This window comes from Rhinolophus hipposideros (genome assembly GCF_964194185.1).
Source record: "Rhinolophus hipposideros genome assembly, chromosome: 3".
NCBI classification, from domain to species: Eukaryota; Metazoa; Chordata; class Mammalia; order Chiroptera; family Rhinolophidae; genus Rhinolophus; species Rhinolophus hipposideros.
Genome location: NC_138049.1, coordinates 102,281,003 through 102,302,938, shown reverse-complemented (window position 1 = coordinate 102,302,938; position 21,936 = coordinate 102,281,003). Strand labels below are relative to the sequence as shown.

The 21,936-nt window shown below is 50.0% G+C and overlaps 1 protein-coding gene across 1 annotated transcript in view; it reads right to left on the bottom strand.

The window, feature by feature from the left end:
• CPNE5 (copine 5) overlaps positions 1-21,936 on the bottom strand; it is a 91,627-nt gene that overhangs the window by 38,689 nt on the left and 31,002 nt on the right. The window contains exons 4-9 of the mRNA XM_081040344.1: positions 12,869-12,972; positions 11,348-11,387; positions 11,056-11,132; positions 9,170-9,229; positions 7,248-7,298; positions 6,892-6,955 (exon numbers count right to left, since the gene is read on the bottom strand). Coding sequence (XP_080896470.1) covers positions 6,892-6,955; positions 7,248-7,298; positions 9,170-9,229; positions 11,056-11,132; positions 11,348-11,387; positions 12,869-12,972 — 396 coding nt within the window. The remainder of the gene's footprint in view (positions 1-6,891; positions 6,956-7,247; positions 7,299-9,169; positions 9,230-11,055; positions 11,133-11,347; positions 11,388-12,868; positions 12,973-21,936) is intronic.

Below are 21,936 nucleotides of genomic sequence, written 5' to 3'. Positions count from 1 at the left end.
TAGTTTAAAAAAAAAAAGACTGGCTCTGAAATTCAGCTTACTGGAAAAATCCACCACGAGCCAAACCTCATTTCCCGCTGACGGCAAGTACATGAGGTACTGCTGGGGGCTTATTTTGTTGGCCAACCTTATATGCCCTCCCTAACACAATCTAGACCCTGGAACATTCGCCAAAAGCCCATTATGATAATCTGTATTGTTGTGTGACTGTTGAATCCATGGGGATAAAACAGAGCAAGCTTTCCCACCCCCCATGGGTGCACACACCATGGGGAGTCCCTGAGACCAGGGACCCGTAGTTAGTTGTCTGGGGACTGAGCTTCTGAAGATGGTTCTGAGTAATGTCAGCAGTCGTATGAACAAGGCTTCAACTGTTCCCCTTAAATGAGGGTCAGGGAATGGATCAACCCTGGATATATGTGTGACCCCATATATCAGGAAACCAGCAATAAGACGGTCTGTCCCAGCAGAATTAGGCAGCAGCGAATTCTGGCTGAGGATCAGAGATGCCGCTGTTTGACAGCCTCGCCCTGCGGGAGGGGCTCTGGGAGCACGGGGAAATGCTGTTCCCAAACCAGAAGCATCTCTGGAATCAACTGCTGCAAAGATAAAGCAGCTTCTGCAATATATAATTTCCTGCAATTTCTGCCTTTTCACCCTATCTTTTTAAAAAAACATATTAAGTTCTTCTAAAACAGCAGGATTGCCTCAATTTGCATCTTTCTGAATTTTAATCAGGTTGCTTGGGAGACCCACAGCAAACAGCCTTTCTCTCCAGGGTGGCCTGGCCCACTCTATCGTGTTAGCCCTTCCTGGCCCAGAAGAAGGCTGTGGAGGGCAGAGTTCAGGCCCAGAGGTCAGCAGCTGGACTGAAGCCTAGGAGAGGGGAGCGACGCTCAGGAGGGGAGATGGCAAGGCTATTCTGGCCTGGATCTTGCTGGCAGCCCCCAGGGCAAATACATGAATAATGCAAGTGCAAATTTTAAGAGGCACCAAAAATCTCAGTCATCAAAGTAAAGATTTGGGGTGGTAGAAGAGGGTAAATGGGGTCAAACATATAGTGATGGAAGGAGAACTCACTCTGGGTGGTGAACACACAATGTGTTATATAGATGATGTATTACAAATTGTACGCTTGAAAACTATGTAATTTTACTAACCATTGTCACCCCAATAAATTTTAATTAAAAAGAATAAAGATTTTAATGTGCTATTTTTAAAAATCCATGATAAATAAAATATCAAAAGTTTAAATAAAATCCTTTTACAAATGAAGAAACTGAAGCACAGAAAGGTCAAGTAAATTGCCTAGGGTCAAACAGCTGGTAAGCAATGGCATTTGGTCTGGATTCAGAGCCCAAGTTCTTAACCACTTCACCCTAATGCTCACATGCTGTACCCTAAAAAGCACTTTTAAATATTTGGTGGAACCATAGTGACATTTATTGTCTTCTCTTTAAAGTTTGCTGGGGTTTTCAAATTTCCTGGAATTAGTACATTGTCTTTTTTTAGTTTGGAAAAAAAAAAAGATACTGATTAAAAGGAAAAAGAATCATTAGCCACAACTCTGAAATTCAGCACTCCAGCAGGAGGAAACACAGTCCATAGTTGGGGGGTGATTCTGTGAGTAGTGACCCCTGGGAGGACTTCTGCATTCCCAGGGGGGCCCAGAGCCCTAGCTTGCCAGGATAAGACTGCAGAAGCTGGAGACTGGGGGTACAGGCATTCAGGGATGTCGGCAAAGACCCCAGGGACTAGAGTTTATTCAAACACAGATGATAGGTGACGTTGGTCTCAGAGACTGAGCCTGTTTTTAGGCACTGACTACTAACCACCTTGAGATCGAAATGGTTTCTCTCTGTTGTCTTAATCACCAACTTCTCAGACAATTCAATCAGGACTTCTCAAACAATTCAATCAGTTGTACATGTGTTGATTTGGTCATTCATAGGCTGATAACCCTAGATTGACCATTTTCCCTCTCACTCCTTTGGCCCGTATGTCTGGGATAAGAACCAAAATCCATCAACTCAAGTTCAAAAGAAAAATGGAAGGATTTGGCTATGAGGATGTTCACTGCAGTATTAATTATATTGTTTCCTATAAGAGAATAGAGTAAATAAATTATAGCCCATCCATGCAGTACAGAAATAATATGCAGCTATTAAATACATGTTTTCCAAGAATATCTAATGACGTGGGAAAACAAATCTGGATGCAGTAGTCTACGGATAAATAGAATACAACTAGATACCATATTCTACCACTTCTAAGAAAAAGCTACATACATGTACACCCAGAAAAAAGCCCTGGAGGCAATGCATCAAAATGTCAACAATGATTATCTCTGGGTGATTTTCCTGTTCTTTGTATTTTCCAGCTTGTCCATTATGAACGTGTTATGTTTTCAGCATCAGGGAAAATGTGTTTGTTTTCTTTTCTTTCTTTCTTTCTTAACCAGCGAAATGATTTTTAAGACTAAAAATAAAATCACAAAGTAACTTTTAAAAGGGTGATGTTTGAAAGCTGGGTCATTCATCACATAGCACACATACCCGTGCTAGCCACAACACATATCTTTCTGAAACACCAACCTGCAGACTTCTGAGTCTCAGAAAACCATCACCACTTCCCCTACCTCTTTCTTCTTATCTTCCTGCCTTCCTCTCAGGACTCTGCCCTAGTCTCCCACATGGAGATACTGGACTTTCCCTGAAATTTGTCTTTTAAACAATGAGAGTTCAGACTCGACCGGGATTCAAGGCTGCTAAGCTCCCCTGCTACAGGTCCCACACAATGTGGCCCCCACTTCCACCTATACCCTCACCTCTCTGCCATCAGTCATCACTCTCCCCCTGCCCCAGGGTCTTTGCACAAGCTGTTAGTGCTGCCTGGACCTATCTTCTTCCCCCAGATAGTTGCACGAGCTCATTCCCTCGCCCGTATGTATTTCAGCATTATATAGCACTATCCATGAATTTTCCTTCGGGATAATAAAGTATACTATAAAATGCTTGTCATAACAAGGCAATGGGGCTGACAGGGTTGAGTACCACTGCTGTACTACGATTGCTGGTTGGGATTTCTGTCTCTTACACTAAATTGGAAACTGTGGGAGGGCAAGGACTGAACCAAAGCATATATGCTGAAATGAAATGAATGAATACATGAGCAGGCTGGTAATACCTAAGGCGTGGGGACCCCCAGGGCAGCAGCGGCAGCAGTGAAAAGCTTCGATTCCCATGGCTTGGGGGAGGTGAGCCCCACTCTTGCCAGTACGTGCAGGCAGCTGACGGGGAGGCAGTGAGCATGTGGTTGGCAGCCAGGAACTCCTGACTCCAGCGTGAGGCAGGTCTGAGGGCCTGGCAGGCTTGGGGTGGGGAAGGGGCTGAGCGTCTGGGAAGGAGAGGGCAAGGAGCTGCTCCCTGCATCCACAGCACCCCTGCCTGCCTCCAGAAGCCCACCACTCCCCGTGCCTGCTAAAGCCCACAAAGCCCACAGCTGTTCATGGACCATAAACAGGCTTCGCTAGGGTGAAGGAAAGACCCCCTGTGGACTCAGAGGCCAGAGCCTGGGCTACAATCCTGCAGGCTTAGGCAGAACCACAGGGTCACTCACACCTACACAGCCCCCAGCCCTGGGTGAGAATCAAACGGACTGTAAACACGAGAGTCTTGGTCAACTGGGAAAACCATGCAGGAGCCGGTCGCTATACACGGAATAATAACAGTTTTACTGCTGAGCATAATTCAGTGGTGACTCAGAAGCCCTCCAGGAGCTTCAAGGTCATCCTTGTCAAATCAAGTACCACTGACTAGTATTGCGGATTAAATTCTGATTGTTGGAATTTCCTTGGTATTTAAATTCTAGATGAGCAAGGCTTTTCTATAACCTATCAAAGCACACTGGTAAGCAAGCATGCTGGTGACCGGCTGGAATCCACTCTGATCCTTTGTTAGCCCCCGCCTGCCCACGCCATCCCCACGGATGAAGGGAGGGTTTGTCTACTTCAGCAGAATGTATTCACTTGAGCAGGAAGCCCTGCTCTGGTGGAAACTGTCTCTCCGACTCCACCCTCTTCCTTTGATCCTCCCACTGAATGCCGAGCTGGAGCGCACAGGCAAAGCCTCTCAGATGTAATTATTTTAATTCAGCCAGATGCCGGGGATTAGTCTCTTTTCCTTGCAAGTATTCTAGGGAAAGACAGAACTCAGCCAAAGATGCCCCAAAGAAAAGGAGCTGACAGTCTCAGGGATGGGAGGAACCTCCACTTCCCCTGCCCTAGTGCTGGAACAGCTTAAATCCTGGAAACTGCTGCCATCCCTGGATGAAGGAGGGGCAGGGAGGAGTGGGGCAGGAGGAGGAAGAGGGGGGCCCAATAGGTGTTAAATGCAGACTGCCTACCAATCCCAGAAAACTAAACCAATCACAGCACCCGGCATTTTCTAGAGCTTTAGAATTTCCATTTTCACTTATATGACCTTATTTAATTATAAACTAGGGAGGAAGTCACCAGCTGAGCTAGAAGCTTGGGGGCAAATTGAATTTAAGCTTCAAGGAATTCAGATTCATCTTTCCCAGGCATCCAGGAGGAGCCAGGAGCCAGTTAGGCACAATAGATCACCTTTCATCCTCACAGAAGCCTTCTCAACCCGAACGGACAGGTGGAGAAACTGAGGCTCAGAAGCTTAACAGAAGCTTTCGTCTAGGTGTCAGCTGGGATCCCTAGCGTCCAGATCGTCAGCATACACAGGTGTGGTTTTCACCCTCAACCTGCTACTGAACATCTGATGTGTGTTTCCTGTTCATTCAGTCACAGATTCGTGATAGGTCCTTGTGAGCACCTACTGTGCACCCAGCCCTCTGCTGGGAAGAGACATGGGGGAAGGCTTAGTCCTGCTGCCAAGTTCCTCCAGACGCACTGAGGTAAACAGACCAGTAGAGAAACCGGAATGAGCAGTTCCGAATGAGTTAATTTGGTTATCACTATACTGCCCTGTCCTATCCATTCTGTGTCTTATTCCCTAACTGGAAGCCTCTGAAAGCAGTTTGGAACACCAGAGCCTAGTGGTTAAAAACCTTGGCTCCAGCCAGACTCTTAGGTTCAAGCTCTTCTACTCAATGGCTGTGTGACCTTGGGCAGGTCACTTCACTGCTCTGTAACATGAGGACCATAATACATCAGATATTATAATACATCCTACTACATGTTACATTATATATCAGATGTGTAAGTTGATACATGTAACCATTTAGCACAGTGCGTGGCTTAGAATAATTACTCAATTAATGTTGGCTAACAATTTATACCTCCATACCAGCAATTCTCAAAATATGGACCTGGAACCCTGGCGGGGTGGGGGTGGGGCATCCATGAGGCCAAAATTATTTTCATAATAATGCTAATAAGATGTGGAGTTTTCTAGAAGTTACCTGACAGTAATATCACAACAGATTGACTGCTGAAGCAGGTGTAAGAATCCAGTTAGTTCTCTTCTGCTAAGCCAGACGTTAGAGATTTACAAAAATGTACTAAAACAAGGCCACTCTTCTCACTCAATGACTTTTGCTTTGAAAAATATAGTTATCTTTCAAAAGAGATATTATTTATGTTAACCTGTAATGGGTTAAACTATTGTTATTTTAAACTAAATTAATACATAATTTTTTTCTCAATTTTAAATAAATATTGATAGCTAATAGATGTAATAGTTGCACTGCCTTCCCTGGAAGTTCAGAAAATCTTGTTTCTCTCCTCACCCTTCCCAGGCCCTCAAGCTGAGCAGGACCCAGCCCTATGGGAAGCTGGGTCCCCAGGTTACCCCAGGCTCACACTCTGTTGCTGCCTCCACCTTTTCTCCCAGGACCCACCACCTTCCCAACTATGGCTCCTAATTAGCCTAAGAGGCATGCCAGCCTGGGTGGTTTGGGGGAATGAGCCTGGGTTTTAGGATCAGGCTGACCTAGATTAAACCCTGACTCTACCACTTCTTATCCTTGAACAGGTGGCTTAGCTGCTCTGAGCCTCAATTTCCTCATCCTATAAATGGGAATAAACAATAGCACCTACCTCTTAGGATTGTTGGCAGTAGTAGTGATAACTTGCATAAAATGCCCATCACTCAACAAATAAGAACTATATCATTATTATCAGCAATCAGGTTCCCTGAGCCCCTTCTTCCTATGCTCAGCTGCCCCTTCAGCTGTCCCCATCCCCTGCTTCTCCATAGTCCCACAAAAGCAGCAGAACCAAGGACTGCCTGGGATTGCAGACTCTGTCTTCCCAACACACACACACACACACACACACACACACACACACACGCACGCGCGCACACGCATGCACGCACACACTTGCGCACATACATGCATTCACACACGCACACACACACACATGCTCACACACATACACCCTAACCACACGCCCTCACTCCCTCAACCCCATGCAGAGTGTAACCCTACTCTAGAGCTAAAAGTGAAAAATGACAACTAAATGCCAAGCACCCCAGGCTCCAAGACTGAAAAGGCCCCTCTGCTGCCAGTGTTGGTGCCAAGGCAGTCTTGGCTCCAGGTGAGCGGTGACATGATGATGGGTGGAAGGAGCTCTGGCGTGGGAAGCGGGGATCCAGAGACCCAGGGCTCCGCGCCCAGCTCTGCGGCTGATTGTGGGCAAGTTCGTTCCCCTCTCTGAGCCTCAGACACACCCTTGTAAAAAAGGGAAGACACCTGCTAGTTCTGATGTTACAGAATTCTGACGCCAGGTCAGACTGAGGAGCCTTGCCTTCCCATTCCCTCCAAGGACACATGGTCCTGGGGGCCAGCCTGCCCCCATACCACCCCACCCTACCCCACCCCCACCAGGTCCTGTCCTGGAGGCCCTCCGCCACTTACCCTGCAGTTGCTGAGCTCCTCAGCAGACAGGATGATGGTGCCACATTTCTTTCCTGAGACACCACTGGGAGAGGAGAAGATGAAAGAATGGAGAGCCAGACACAGTCGGAGACACAGGCAGAACACTCCCTGAATCAGCCCTCATCCTCCCCCACCCCCACCCCCAGCAGATCAGCCCCAAGCTCCTGAGGAGACAGAGTCTCCTGAAACACTGTGGCAGTGTGGCCTAGTGCACTGCTTCCTGGGCCAGGCCCCAGGCCTGGAGCTGCCCCACCCCTGCTCCCCGAGAGCCCACCAGGAAGGGTAGTGAGTGTCTGCAGTGAAAGTCCCAGAATCGGAAAAGCATACAGACTCACCCGGAGGCTTCCAGCCCAGTGGTTCTCAAACTTTCCATCCATAGACCACTTCTGTGGGCAAAAGACCTTGTGGGCAAGCCACCCCACCCTGTACCCCGCTGATCCCAGAGTCCCCGAACATTCCAGCTCTGACCCGCTCTGATTCATTGAGGGAGAGAGAGCAGCAAGAGGGAGTAAAGCGGGAGGGCTAATACACTCTTGGGGGCAGCATGCCCAGCCCTCTCCCATGCCTGCCTCCCCTGGGACTCTGACTAGGGTCTCTCTCCGGAGAGATCTCAGCCAACCGTGCAACTCCTAGGGAGGTGGGCAGCCAGGCCCTGAAGTTGGCCCACCTAGAGGACCTGCACCCCCTCTTCCCTCCCCCAGGCACCAGCCCATCCCACTCTGATGTTTGGGTCTGACCCAGGGGTCCCAGTGCAGCCCCTGGAAGGCAGAAGAACATGTCAGGTTGTCCAACAGCTGCATGACTTTGGGCTCATTCCTGTACCTCTCTGGGCCCCAGTTTCCTCACCCATAAAATGGGTGTGAAGGCCCTCAAGGAGCATCATTTCCCTCCCTACCCCCTTTCCTTTACAATTATCCAAAGCTGATAAATGGCAGTCCCACACCTCGGGCTAGCCTCAGGGCCACCAGCATGCTGTCTGCGGAACACACTTTGAGAACCACTGATGGAGCTCTTCCCAGCACCAATTCTTGGGGGGAAAGGCTCACAAACAGAGGAGACAGAGAGGCAGGGGAGCCAGCCCTGGGGCTGATGTGACAGCTCAGATCTCTCCCAATCAGGTGAGCAGAGCAGGGGCCACATTCAGAGGTTCCCCTGCCACAGGCAGGTAGCATTACCTGCCAGCTTGTCCCCGAGACAGGGGCAGCTGAACCGCGTGCCCCCAAGCCCCTCCCCACCCCATCTGGCCCTCCCTGGTAGTAGAGATATGATTTGTTTGACCAGGCGATAAAATCCTCACAACCAGCCTCCTCCATCTGTTCCTCTCTTAGCCTTTGAGCCCCTTTTCTATTTCCGATCTTTCCTTCCCCTCTCTCCAGCCCTGCTTCCACCTGCTAGGCCTTACTTTCTTGTCCTCCCTTCCTCCCTCTGGTCTGTCTCAACCTCCCTCTCTGTTTCTCTCGACTCCTGCTTTCTAATTGCTTCTTCTCTACTCTCCTTGTAAATTAGCATCCACACTTTTTCCTGGGCTGTGAGCCTCCCTGGGTCCCCGGGAGGCCACGCTCCCAGATTCAGCTGGTCTGGTGGCAAATCCAGCTGCAGGAACCCCAACTCCTGGGAGCCCTCAGCAAAAGTGGTGGACCTTTGCTGACTTGGCCAAGAGGCTCCCTCCCCTGCCCCCTGCTGGGGTGAGGACTCTCCCTTCAGTCAGGAAAGGAGAGGGAAGGAGTGGGGAGGGTCTGCGTTGACCACATTTGCGTGAGGCCAGCCAAAAGCAGATGGGCAGAGTGGAAGCTGGGGGAGCGAGGCTGACCCACTGCAGCTGGTGAGCAAATGCAAAAAGTGAGAATTTAGCTGAAGCTACTCTGAGGAGAAAGCTGATGTCCAGCAGTGGAAGCAATGGAGGGGAAGAGAGGGAGAGAGAGAAGGGTAAGAGGTGGGAGGTAAAAGAAACTAGGCCTCTGCTAGTTGCCTGGCTCCTGCTTATCCCTGTTAACAGCACGTACCTCTAGGCCCCACCCTGCTTCCCAGAAGTCCCATGAGCTAGAAGCTGAGCTCTAGCCTGGATGGCGGAAAGGGCCAGCTGCAAAGTAGCCTAAAGGGTCTGGGTCCTTGAGGAGAGACCCAGGACCTTCTCTGTCCCCTGACCAGGGCTGAATGCCAGTGGACTGGGACTGGGACTGGGCCTGACTCCGAGGACCCTCGGCAGAGCTGGCGGATGGCTTGAGGACTCCAGGGCCAGAGATGTCTGGCGACCTACCCGTTGGACACAGCTGGCATGGGTTTGCCCGTCCTGGAATTCAGGCTGAATGCTCCTATCCTGTGCAGAAAAAGGAAGAAAGAGAGCGTCTCATGAGCCAAGTACACCCATCCTGAGAGGCCAGAGTACTTGGCGTCTGGATTCTTAGCGATGGGTTTCTGTTTTGGATCAAACATCAAAACAGGACCAAAAGCCACAGGTCAGGGGAAGGAGACGCCATCTTCCCAAACATTGTTGTGAAACCCTGGGCAACTCTACCTCAGGGGTTCTCAAAGTGGGGTCCCAGACCAGCAGCATCAGCATGCCCTGGGAATGTGTTAGAAATGGACATTCTCAAGCCCCACCCTGGACCCGCTGGATGTGTAAATCTGGGGGTGCGGGGGGAGGGGCAGGGGAAGGGGCGGAGCTCAGCAGTCTGTTTAACAAGCCCTGGGGGTGGGGGGGTGGGGGAGATGCTGATGCTGGCAACGGGCTGAGAACCACTGCACTATCTCTTTGAGCCTCAGTGTGCAGGCTGTGAAGTGGGAAGATTGCCGAGAGAATCACACGAGATCATGGAAGCAAAACCCTGTCTGGCCCAGAAGAGAGGCCTAGTGAAAAGAAGATGTCATAGCCAAGGAGACAACAGCACTTACGCACATGCAACCTTCAGTGGCTGGAATAGGTCCCCCTCCCTCAGAACCCCAAACATCCCCACCAACCTGGACAGTTTAGATCCTGCTGGCCCTTTAAGCCCAGCTCCCTAGCCATTTCCCACCCCAGGTTTTCCTCAATCCCCCCAGGTGTGTCCTCCACCAAAGGGCGATCAAGTGACAGAGGGCAGGAAACAGACCCAAGCGACTCCCCGGGCTTTTGATCCAAGCAGTTGGGAGCTGAGAGGGGCAGAAACACACTCACATTCACTCCTGGGACCCCAAATTCTATAAGCTTCAGAGCACCCCAAACCTGGGTTTGCTCGCCGTTCTCAATAAATGATAGCTATTACTATTTTCTGTGAACTCAGAGGTGACCTTTTGGGGGCCAGGGAAGTCTTTCTGGGGTCCCTGAAGTTACCACACAGTTACTAGGGGTCAGAGACAAGGGCCTGGGAGAGAGACACCCCCCCCACACACACACACACAGGCAATAACACATTCTGCAATTATTGGTCAGGGTGGGAGGACAGCAAGCAGTGTGAACTTGGCAGAAGCAAGTTGGTGGTTGATACCCAGCCCAGCCTGATGCCCCTTCCTGCCCACCCGGCCCCGTGACCTGGGTGCTTATCCCAGTCTTCAGGCCTCTCTTGCCTGGGCCCTGCTCCTGGGGCTTCCTAAGAAATAGGGACAAGAAAGGTCACCCCCAGCACCTGGTCAGCCCTGGCTGGTCCCTGTGAGAAGCCCTGGGACTCCCCATGCCAGAGCCTGCTCAGAGTAATGGCTTTCCCCTAAAAGCACGTTAATGCAGATGCCAGGGGCACGGTGAGATGGGGAGGGTTTCACCATACCTAGCTCTGGCCTACAACAAGGTACAAACTGAGGAATGTGCTCTGCGAGCAGAATCGTCAGTTCAAACCCCAGCTCCTAGCTGTGTGGCTTTGGACAAGTTACTTCTCCTCTCTGGCTCTGGTTTCTTCCCCTACACAATGTGAGGGGTGGGGGGAATAGATAGCATCTCAGGGTATTCCTCGGAATATGGGGCTCTAATAACCAAGCTGGGGTCCCTCCAAGGTAACTGGGTTAAAAGTCCTGCAAAGGCAGGGCCCATGGGGTCTCCTTATTCCTAATCATCCCTCACGATTGACTGGCTGCTTCACCTCTACCCTGAGCCAGCCCTGAGCAGTGGGGACAGGAAGTTGGCCCATCACTGAAGAAGCGACCCAGACAGGCCCCAGCCTCCTCTATACTTACGTAAGGGGCTTCTCCAGGCGGCTCCCAGGGGACCCCACAATTTCTCCAAGGGTGCAGAAGGCCTGGCCCAGAAAATCCTGCATATCCAGGGTACAGAAACGACCAGGGTCACCCACTCTGCTCAGAGCCATCCCACCTCCCCCATCACCCCACTCCCGAAGTGTGATGGCTCTGAAATGACAGGATGCAGCATCAGGCACACACTCTGTGTCACAGTGAAGCCCGAGGCCAACTGAGAGCTTGGCATTTAAGAGATTTTCAGAATCTCTGGGCAGTCACGGGGGGAACTCACATGTTTAGATAAGTCAGGGCTCTTCGAGTCAACGTCGTATCTGTAGGAGACACACAGAGACGTTGAGGCACCCAGAGCATGCTGCCCAACCCCGCCTGGGTCCTGGAGCTGAGTCAGTACCCCTGCGCCCCAAAAAACAGGCTCCGATACAGTGGATATTTCTCGGAGTAATGGCTGGAGGCGCAAATGGGAGCCTTCCGGGGTGCTGGCCATGTTCTGTCTCTCGATTTGGATGGTGGTTACATGGGTGTCATAGATGTAAAAATGCATCATGGCATGGACTCTTAAGATTTGTGCACCACACTATATATATGTTATACCTCATTGAAAATTGAACAAATACAATCAATGCGCTCTGCTACCTTGGCTAGTTCACAGGTGGCTGAGCCACCTTGCGTGTCACTGCCTGTTCTCCCATCTTCCCAGCTAAGGCTCGGCTGCCTTTGGAGCTCAATACCTTGCCTTGGACCTTCCCTGATTGTTTCACCCTGCCCAGCCTGCCCTCAGGCCTGGTCTCCCAAGAAGGAAGGAGGCATTGCCACCACGTTGGCAGCTGCAGGCAGGCAGATCCTACAGCTGACACTTCCCTCCACCTGCAGCCTGCTCACCTGGAGCCTCACCTGCATCCCCCCACTCACTCTGCCATCTCTGCAGCCAAACAGCCATGCCAGGCTCCGATAAGTCCTGCTGAGGGGCAGTCATTCTTGTGCCAGCCCCTGCGCTGAGCACTGTCTCTCCAAAATGTCACCGAATGACCTCTGCCGTGGGCGGCACTGATCCTCCCATCACTCCCTCCAAAATCATTTCCTTCCACTGCATTTTTTTTCTTTGCTCCCTCAGGCCCCAAAACCCCTTTCCCCCTTCTCTGTCCACAGTTCTCTGAGACACAGTCCTTTCTTTCTTACCACGCACACCCCGTAAAAACAACAAAACAACACTCCCCTACCTGTTCACAAACCATCATCTTTAACCCCACCTGGGTTTTCATCACCTGAAACCCCATCATCATCTTTATCATCAAGAGAGGGGCCCTCTGCGTCTTTGTGATAAAAACGTAGGTGCCTGGAGCCCTCTGTCAGCCCAGTTACAGGTGCAGGAGGGGCGACCGCAGGAGCCCTTCTCCCAGAACAAGTTTTGACAGAGGTCGGTGGGGACCTCCCGGTCATCTAGGAAGAAAAGGGCTCCCGGAGGTGGAGCTACAGTTGCTCCCAAGATCTTTCCTCAATCCCCCCCAGTCAGGTAGCTTGCTCAGTGCCCTCCCACACTTCACAGAGACCAATGTAGGGAGGGCTTTGTTCTCTCTCCCCATCTCCCTTCCACCTCCTGATGGGGGTGGGGCTGGACTTCAGCTAATTGTCACTTTTATTCCAGGCCAATCCTGGGCTTCCTCTAACATCACAGCGCCCCCCTCACCCACCTTCCCTGGTCAGGGGAACTCCTGCCCCATGAGAGGTCCTGCGTCCACCCCTCCCATCAGTACTTCCTCCCCCAGCTCCATCCTCAGCACCATCTTCCACTTACAGGTCGAAACGGAGGTTCTGCTTCTCCTCGAAGAAGTAATCCACAATGAATTTGCGCACGAAGTCGGGATTGAGTGTGTTGTCAATGACTTCCGTGCGTCCGAACTGCAAGAGGAGACAGGGCGTGGACCTGAGGGCCAGGCTGGCGGGCAGGGAAGCACTGGGCTTGACGCCCCTCAGTCCTGGGTAGCGGACACCACGCCTCTAATGGCTCCCGTCCCCACCTGCAGTCAAGGCGAGAGCTCCTCCATCCAACAATGGAAACTGTCCACGTTATGGCTCCAGCTTTATTCTCCCTCTATCCATCTAGGCTCCACCCAAGTTGAATGGTTTTGAGCACGTGCTTCACTTCCCCGCCTTACTGCCGTTGTCCATTGTATATCCTCCACCTGGCCGCCCCTTCTCAGCCAGTGACACATCCTCCAGTCCTTCAAAGTCCATTGCTAATGCCGCCTCCTCCAGGAAGCCTTACTGATTCCTCCAACCAGAGAGTTTTACTTCTCTCTGAACTGCCAGTGAACTCATGCCTGCCCCTATGACCACCATCCTTCCCTGACTGACTCCAGTTAAGTATGTACTTATTTGATGTCCTCATTGTAAATTTAAGGGCGGAGACAGAGACCATGGGATCTTTTAAGATCCCACCTCCTGATCCACACCCTTGTGATCTCAGGAGGTGATAATCCCTCCCTGTGAATGTGGGCTGGACCCCTCGACTCACTTCTGATGAACGGGCAAGAATACAAGCCACTTCCAAGATTATGTTATAAAGGACTATGACTTCCGTCTTGGGCACCCTCTCTCGTTCTCTCTTGCTGGCTCACTGATGAAGGCAGCTGCCATGTTGTGAGCTGCCCTGTGGAGAGGCCCATGTGGCAAAAAACTAAGGGCGGCCAACCCACTGCTCAGAATCTGAATCCTACCAACAACCGCTGACTGAACGTAGAAGTGGGTCCTGCCCCAGTTGAACCTTGTGATGACTGAGGCTCTGACCAACATCCCTGACTGCAACCTTGTAGGACAGAGGATCCCACAAAGCAGCACCCAGATTCATGACTCTCTTGTTTGAGTGGCTAAACTCTGGGTTAATTTGTTACTCAGCAACAGATAACCAATACACAGGCTGGACTTTCTCAGTATCCCCTGCAGCATATACTCCATAATTTTGTACATAGTAAACACTCAATAATTAAATCCCATTAAATTCCCCGAATGACTGAAGGGACACCACTCCCCATTTGGGGGCATCAGAAACACTTAGAGGGTTTGTTAAAATACAGGTGTAGGCCTCACTCCCACGTGTGTGATTCAGTAGGTTTAGGGCAAGGCCTGAGAATCTGCATTTCTAAAAAGAACATAATTGCTGCTGCTGGTGCCAGGGCCTCCCTTTGAGAAGCACTGGGCTACACTGTGGCACACAGGGGCCCTGAGTTCCTAGGAGTCTCCCGTGCCATGGAGGAGGGCAGCGTGGGCATGATTCCAAGCTATCAATTCCATCAAGGCAGCTCTCTTTTATATCTTTTCAATACACTGGACATTTTTGGTGAGATTTTTGTTTCAAAAAAGGGACACAGGGCTAAAAGACAAAGCATAAAAACACTGTACTTTAGGCTCCATGAAGGGAGGAGGGGACAATATTCCCCAAAGTAAACAAGACAAGCAGATATACGATAAATATTTTAAATAGGTTGTTAATCTAATCTTAATATAGAAACATGTTTTTAATTTGAGCAGTAATTAATCCTGAGTACCAGTCCTCCTTGATAGGGCTCAGCAGCACAGAAAAATGCCAACACATGGGCCCCTCTCACGTGAGGTGTGGTAGGCAAGGGCCGTGTCATCTGAGACATTTCCTAGTGTCCCCTTCTACCCTGAATTAAGTTAAAAACCTGCACAAAGAACCTCCCACCTAAGGTAGTCTGAGGGGTCATCTGAGGAGCACTAGATTTGGTACCTGTTGCCTTAAGCCCCCTCATCTAATCAACTTCTTGCTCCTGTCAATTCCATCAGCTAAATCTCTCTCCTGTCTCCGCCTCCTCTGCTGTGGCATGGGTCAGGCCTCACCATTTTCTCATCTCACCCACTGTAGCAACCTCCTAACGGGTCCCCCATGGGGGCCAATTGCTAACGCTTGAAGACTCAGCTCCCTGGAAGTCCTGTTCTCCAACTCTCAACCTCTCCTGTGTGCTCCCATAATGCTCCTCACATCCCTAGTGCTGCACTTACCACAGCCCCTGATAATGGTCTACTGAGGCTCTTTCCACCCCAGCAGACTGAACTTCTCAAGCAGCAGGAGGATCCCTCCTTTGCAGCCTACGACCCAACATTGTTTCACAGCCACAGGCTCTTAGTCGTGGATGATTTAGTACCAGGAACTATGTTAAACATCATGTACCATATTACCTTATTTAATCCATTTATGGTAGGCTTCCTCCATTTTATAGGTGAGAACATGAAAGCACAGAAAAGCTAAGTAATTCGTCCAGGGTCACATGACTAATGTTAATTGCTGGCTTTCAGGCACAACCCAGGTATTCTGGCCCGTGCTCTCTAAGCCATGTTGTGCTACATGTAAGGTCCCAGGGACAAGGAGAGCAGAAGCTTGCTGCTCCCAGTGGCTGGTACCCAGTAGACACTCAGGAACTGTCGAATGAAGTCAGGTTGAATGAGGAAATGGATGAGTGGGTTTGAGTCCTAACGTTATCACAAGCTAATTGTGTGACATGCTCAGACCTTTCAAAGCCTCAATTTCCTCTTCAGAAGATGGAGACTACTACTTGTCCTGCTTACTTCCTAAAGAGTTACCATCCAACTCAATTCAATTATTAATTCAATAAGCAGTTTTTAAGCACTTCATTACAGGCCAGGGAGTGTGCTGGGTGCTGAGCCACAAACATAAATAGGACATGAACTCTGTACTTAGTGACTTCTCTATCATTGGTGGGACAACTCATGAACAAATAAGTACAATACAGTGTGACAACAGTGCTAACAGAGCCATATACAAAGGTGTACGGCAGGGCCCTCCTTGTTGGCTGCACATTAGAACCACTGGGGAAGTGTGAAAGAGACTGAAATGTACAAAACAGCACCCAATGGGTGCCCCGTTTCACATACCGTGTTTCCCCAAAAATCAGACCTAGCCAGACTATCAGCTCCAATGCGTCTCTTGGAGCAAAAATTAATACAAGACTCGGTATTATATTATATTATATTATACCCGGTCTTATATCAAAATAAGACTGGGTCTTATATTAATTTTTGCTCCAAAAAAACGCATTAGAGCTGATGGTCTGGCTAGGTCTTATTTTCGGGGAAACACAGTATTAGTCCAGGTATCTGACTTCATAGAGGTCTGTACCGTTCATTATCTTTGAGCTACTTTACAACTCTGGAAATTGTAGAAAGCATAGAGTCATGCAAACGATTCTTATCCATAGAAATGCAAATAAATTTTCTTTCAGTGGAATGCAGTTGATTATTTGATTACTACCCCATGGATATTGGCCAATTTTGCATCTATTTGTACATTCATTTCAGCATTCCTGATTTCTTGGATGTGGACTTACAGTAAGTGCTCATTTAACGTTGTTAATAGCTTCTGTGACTTTAAGGGAAATGACATATAACAAACCAATTTTACCATAGGCTAATAATATAAACAAGAGTTAAGTGCCTATGGCATCTCATCAATGTTACAATAAAACAACACTGAACAAAAGACCTATTTGAGGACCTGCTGTATTTGAACCAGTTGTAACATCTTACTGGTTCCCTCATTAATTGATGAATTAAATAAACCTTCACCATGTGTTCATTTTATATTTGTATGGGATTAATAGTTTTACTTAAAAAAAAATGTATCCTTTAACAGGAGCTTTTAAAAAATACCCATGCTCAAGCCCCACCACAGACCAATTAAATCCAGATCTCAATGGTGGGGCCTGAACAGCTGTGTTGTTGTTGTTTTTTAAGTTTCCTAGGTGATTCTAACATGCAAATGGAGTTGAGAACAACTGATGGAGGAAGGAAGAAAGCTAACATTTACTGAGCCATTACTGAATGCTCAGTAGATAAGTGGGTCATTATCTCATTCGATTCTCACAAAAATCCTGTAAGTTATTACCGATTTACAAGTGAGAAAACTGAGAATCAGAGAGGTTAAGTGACTTGCCCAAGGCCACACAGCTAGGCAGAGCTGGGATCTAAACCCAGCTATGTCTAACTCCAAAGCCCATTATATTTTCGTTTCATCTAATTGGCAGGAGTCCTCAAGCACTACGAAAATCGAAAATCAAATCAAATAAAGACGAGGTTTACTTCAAAAGCATTTAAAGAAGCCCCACTGTGCAGGGCAATGGGGAGGGCTTCCAGTTGAGTAAGACTGGGTTCCTGCCCCCACCCTCTAAATTCGTTAACAATCTTACATAACCCTTGTTCCAAAAGAGTTCCCGCATTGTCTTCTTTTCCTCTTTCTAATGCTTAATACCTCCTGTCTTCAAACAAAAGGAAAATTTCTCCTACTTGCTTTCTTGCAGAATATTCCAGGTAAATACCCAGGTTCAAGAGAACCCTCCCTTAAGGAAGGGCTCTACCCCTCCTCAGTGCACTATCCTCTTCCCTCAAACACCTTTCAAAATCCCTCTGGCAAGATTCTGGATAAACCCGTCCAGAAGGAGCAAGCATTCCTTTATGCAGCCTGCCTCCCTCCCCACCCCACTGCCAGCAGAGACTCCAAGGAAAACACCCATTAGGGAAGATGACAGCGTAGCTTTTAAAATGGCACTGAAGCTTCAACAGAGGGGAATTCCCAAGGGAATGATCTCTGCCGGAGAAGAAAATGGAGTTCCCCTGGAAACAGGACTGGGAGGGGGACTCCAAGGGCCCCCAGTATCTTCCAAAGCAGGAAAGTGGCCAAGTGAGCCAGGCTGGGCAATGATGAATTATCAGGCCTCAGGGATCATTAACATGTGCGCATCAAAAACAACTATAAAATCTACAACCCAGGGACTTACTAAAGATGTTTTATAGCCTTCATTACGTGGGCTAATAACAAAGACAAAAAATGCGAAAACCTTGGGTTTTAAAAATCCCAGAAGCCATCGGGCCCCTGTCAGACCCAATTTATACCCCTATAAATGATGGTAGGAACACAACTGAACTGACGTTAAAAAAAAAAAAAAATGGCTGTATTTCATTCTACATAGAATTACAGAGTTTTCAAGCGGAAGAGACCGGAAGAGATGAGGTATTCGCAGTGGGAAGCACACGATGGCATGATCTGACTACACTTGGGGAAGGAGGGGTGGGTGGGTTATCTCCTCTGGCTCTGAACCCTCTTCCTGCTCCCTGGTCCCTCCTTCTGGTCCTTTCTAAACCCGTCTGTCCACACTCCAGGCTCTGAGGATGGGAGGGGACCTCATATTGCTCCCAGTCTGGAGTACAAGCCACCAAACACCAACGGGCACAGGAATTCTCTGATCAATAAAGCTGAAGGGAAGCCCCCAAATCTTTGTTTTACCAAGTGATGTTGATGCAGACAATCCTAGAGAATTGCAGGGTAGGTGGCAAGTATGGACAGGTGGACTGTGGTGTGAAACTGGTGTGGGGACAAAGCCCCAAAAAGCAGTTTCCAGGCTCTCGGCCTCACATAGAAAGGTGCTGGCTCGGGTGGTAAATGGCCATCAATTGTAATCAGATGGCCATCAGCGGTGGCTAGCTGGGAGTCAGCTGTAACCAGTGAGCCATTGGCCACTAATATAACTGCTGTGGCTACACTAGCAGAAAAGAATGGGGCTAGCAAGAAGATGGTGGCTGGCAAGCAGGGACTACTGTTAGGACGGAGGTTGCAGATTATGTAGATCCTGCTTCTTGTATCTCCAGACCAGCCGCCAGCGAGAATATAGTGATTTGACTCCCCTATCTATGGCTCCGTGGGTGTTCCTTTCTGGCCTTACCGTGTCCTGCGTTCTTATGTGGGGAGCGGGAGCAGAGACCCCACCGGACGCCCCGCATGACAAATGGCGCAGCGAGCAGGTTCCCCTGCGTGACACATAGCGTAGTCGGCAGGATACGGTACTGGCCAAAGCTTTCCGAAGGGCAGTGGAGCAGTTTGTGCGTATGAAAGCTCAGTCTGAGGAAAACCACAAGGAGCAGCTGCCGGAGAGCTCGATTCCCGTGGAGAGGTGGAAAGATGTGGATGGTTCCCCAACCAGCAGAGGCCGGAGAGAGTGAAGGTTGTTGCCGCCCTGTGGGCTGGGAAGTGCTTGCTGAGGCAGCTTGGATGCGGGACTTGTCCCGGGAGGAAACACTTGCTGAGTCCTCCTTGGGATATGAGGGTGAGGTCAAGGTCATCCCTCACCCCCAGGACAGCCCTGGCGAATGACTATGGACTATGGGGAATTGCCTTCCATCCCTAATTTAATGGACTACTTGACTGTTTGGGAACATACCACCATGTAGTGGGACTGGCGGATGTTTGCTTTTGTGTCTTGACTGGCCGCCATTGATAATATGTAAGCACCTTGATGTGAGCCGCTGTTGTTCCAGCACAGTACCCCGAGAGGCCCAGAGAGAGAGTGGCAGTGCCCTGAGAGCCCTGGCTGTGTCCAGGAAGTCTGGCTGTGCCCAGAGAGAGTGGCAGTGCCCTGAGAGGCCCTGGCTGTGTCCAGGAAGTCTGGCTGTGCCCAGAGAGAGTGGCAGTGCCCTGAGAGGCCCTGGCTGTGTCCAGGAAGTCTGGCTGTGCCCAGAGAGAGTGGCAGTGCCCTGAGAGGCCCTGGCTGTGCCTGGGGAGACAGGTGGTACCCTAAGAAGCCCAGGAAGTCTGGCTGTGACCAGAAGTACTGGGGTGGTGCCCTGAGAAACCTGGCTGTGCCGGGGGAGACAGGTGGTACCCTAAGAAGCCCGGGGAGTCTGGCTGTGCGCAGAAGTACTGGTGGTGCCCTGAGAAACCCTGGCTGTGTCCAGGATGTTGCATTCACCTCCAGGCTCCTCGCATAGGGCCCCTCAAGGAAGACGCTTGTCGCATAGATTGTGAGGCGACACCCTGTAGGGGTGGAGTGTGGGGACAAAGCCCCAAAAAGCAGTTTCCAGGCTCTCGGCCTCACACAGAAAGGTGCTGGCTCGGGTAGTAAATGGCCATCAACTGTAATCGGATGGCCATCAGCTGTGGCTAGTTGACCGTCAGCTGTAACCTGTAAGCCATTGGCCACTAATATAACTGCTGTGGCTATGCTAGCAGAAAAAGAATGGGGGCTAGCAAGAAGATGGTGGCTGGCAAGTGGGGACTACTGTTAGGATGGCGGGTTGCAGATTATGTAGATCCCGCTTCTTGTATCTCCAGACCAGCTGCCAGTGAGAATATAGTGATTTGACTCCCCTATCTATGGCTCCGTGGGTGTTCCTTTCTGGCCTTACAGTGTCCTGCATTCTTATGTGGGGAGCGGGACAGGAGACCCCGCAGGTGACCCCACATGACACTGGGGAAGGGGCTGAGCAATTATGGAGGTGAGAGAACCTCCCTGACCCTGGGTCCCAGAGGGGAGAAAGAAAGAAAATACAAATGAGAAAGAAGCCTGGAAATTAGGTTATTTGCCCTCTGAAAAGCTTATTTCTTGTCCCTGGCAACAAAACCCAGTGGGAAAAGCTTCTGACATGCCACAAAAGATGCTTGGGAGGGCTCTTAAAACCTCATGACTAAGCCCCAAGAATATCAATTAAGCAGCATTAATTACATGTCATCAGTTCCAGTGAGACCCTCAAAGGGGAGGCGGACTTGAAATTTCTTAAATTAAGTGGCTCCCAGGTTCTCTGCGTCACGCGGATGTTGGCATTTATGGAGGCAGGTGGGAAGCTGTCCTACGAAACTTGGGAGACATGGGCCTCCCTGACCGGTCAGGGGTCAGAGGGCTGGCAATCAGGAGACCTGTTCTCTGTGCTGGGGAGACGCCTCCTGCCCCCACCGCCCAGCCCCACCGGCCCAGCTCCTTCTCTGTCCTGCTCTACACTCCAGGAGACTGTTTCCTTCCGAACTCCATCACCCTCATTCCCTTACCCTGTGAGTTCCAGTTGGGTTTGACCAATGGGAGGCGCTGGCAGATGGGACATGAGAGGAGAGGTTGGGGTACTTCTTCCTGCTCTGGCCCAGCTTCAGCACCTTGGTTCTACGAGGGGCTGCTTTGCCGCAGGACCAGGCTCGGCCCGTCACTCACAGACAACAGTGCTGTCTCCTCCCACTGCTCCCCAAACCTGGGCCAGAAACAGCTCCCCGCTGCTGCTGGGTTCTGGGTACTGCACTGTCCCTTGTGGGTTTCTTCAACCTCACCTCCCACCTCCGAAAGAAGCCCATTACATCTCTTCAGTGAAACCAGGGGAGCAGCATTCTCTTTCCTGCTGGGACCCTGACACACTTTCTCCCTGGCGAACACATTCATACACACACAATTGAACATAAGCCAAGAACAATCCCCACCCCCACCCCATTCTTCTCAGATACAGTGTAACATTCATGTCGTCAATAAAATGAATGATTCCTGCCTATGCAGCCAGGACACTCAAGCTCCCTGACAGGAGAGATGTAGGGTCTCAGCATGGCTGTCCCACCGAAGGGACTCCATGGGGACTCTCAGGGACCAGGGGTCCCACCTCAGCCTCCACTCTGTAGAAAGTGGCCCTCCTGGCCCCATCCACACAGGTGCCAGGGTGAGAGCCCAGTAGGGAAGGGCTACTGCTCCATTAGTCAGGGCTTAAGGCTCTTAACCAGTTTTAAGTGGGTTTGCTTACACCCTGAAATTGAATGCAAATCTCTGTTCGTGTCTGCCCTGTTTGGGGAGAGGAGCTATGGTTTTCATCAGTTTCTCAAAGGGAAGCATGTCTTCAAAAAGCTTTAAGAACCACTGATTCTAGCTTTGAAGGCAGATCTTAGGGTTTCCCACATAAAGCAGTGAAGTGTTTAACAGAGTGGTCTGGAGTGATGTTTCCTGGGTTCAGATACTGGTTCTGCTACTCACTGGCTGTATGACCTTGGACAAATTCCTTCACCTTTCTGTGCCTCGGTTTCCTTTCTATAAA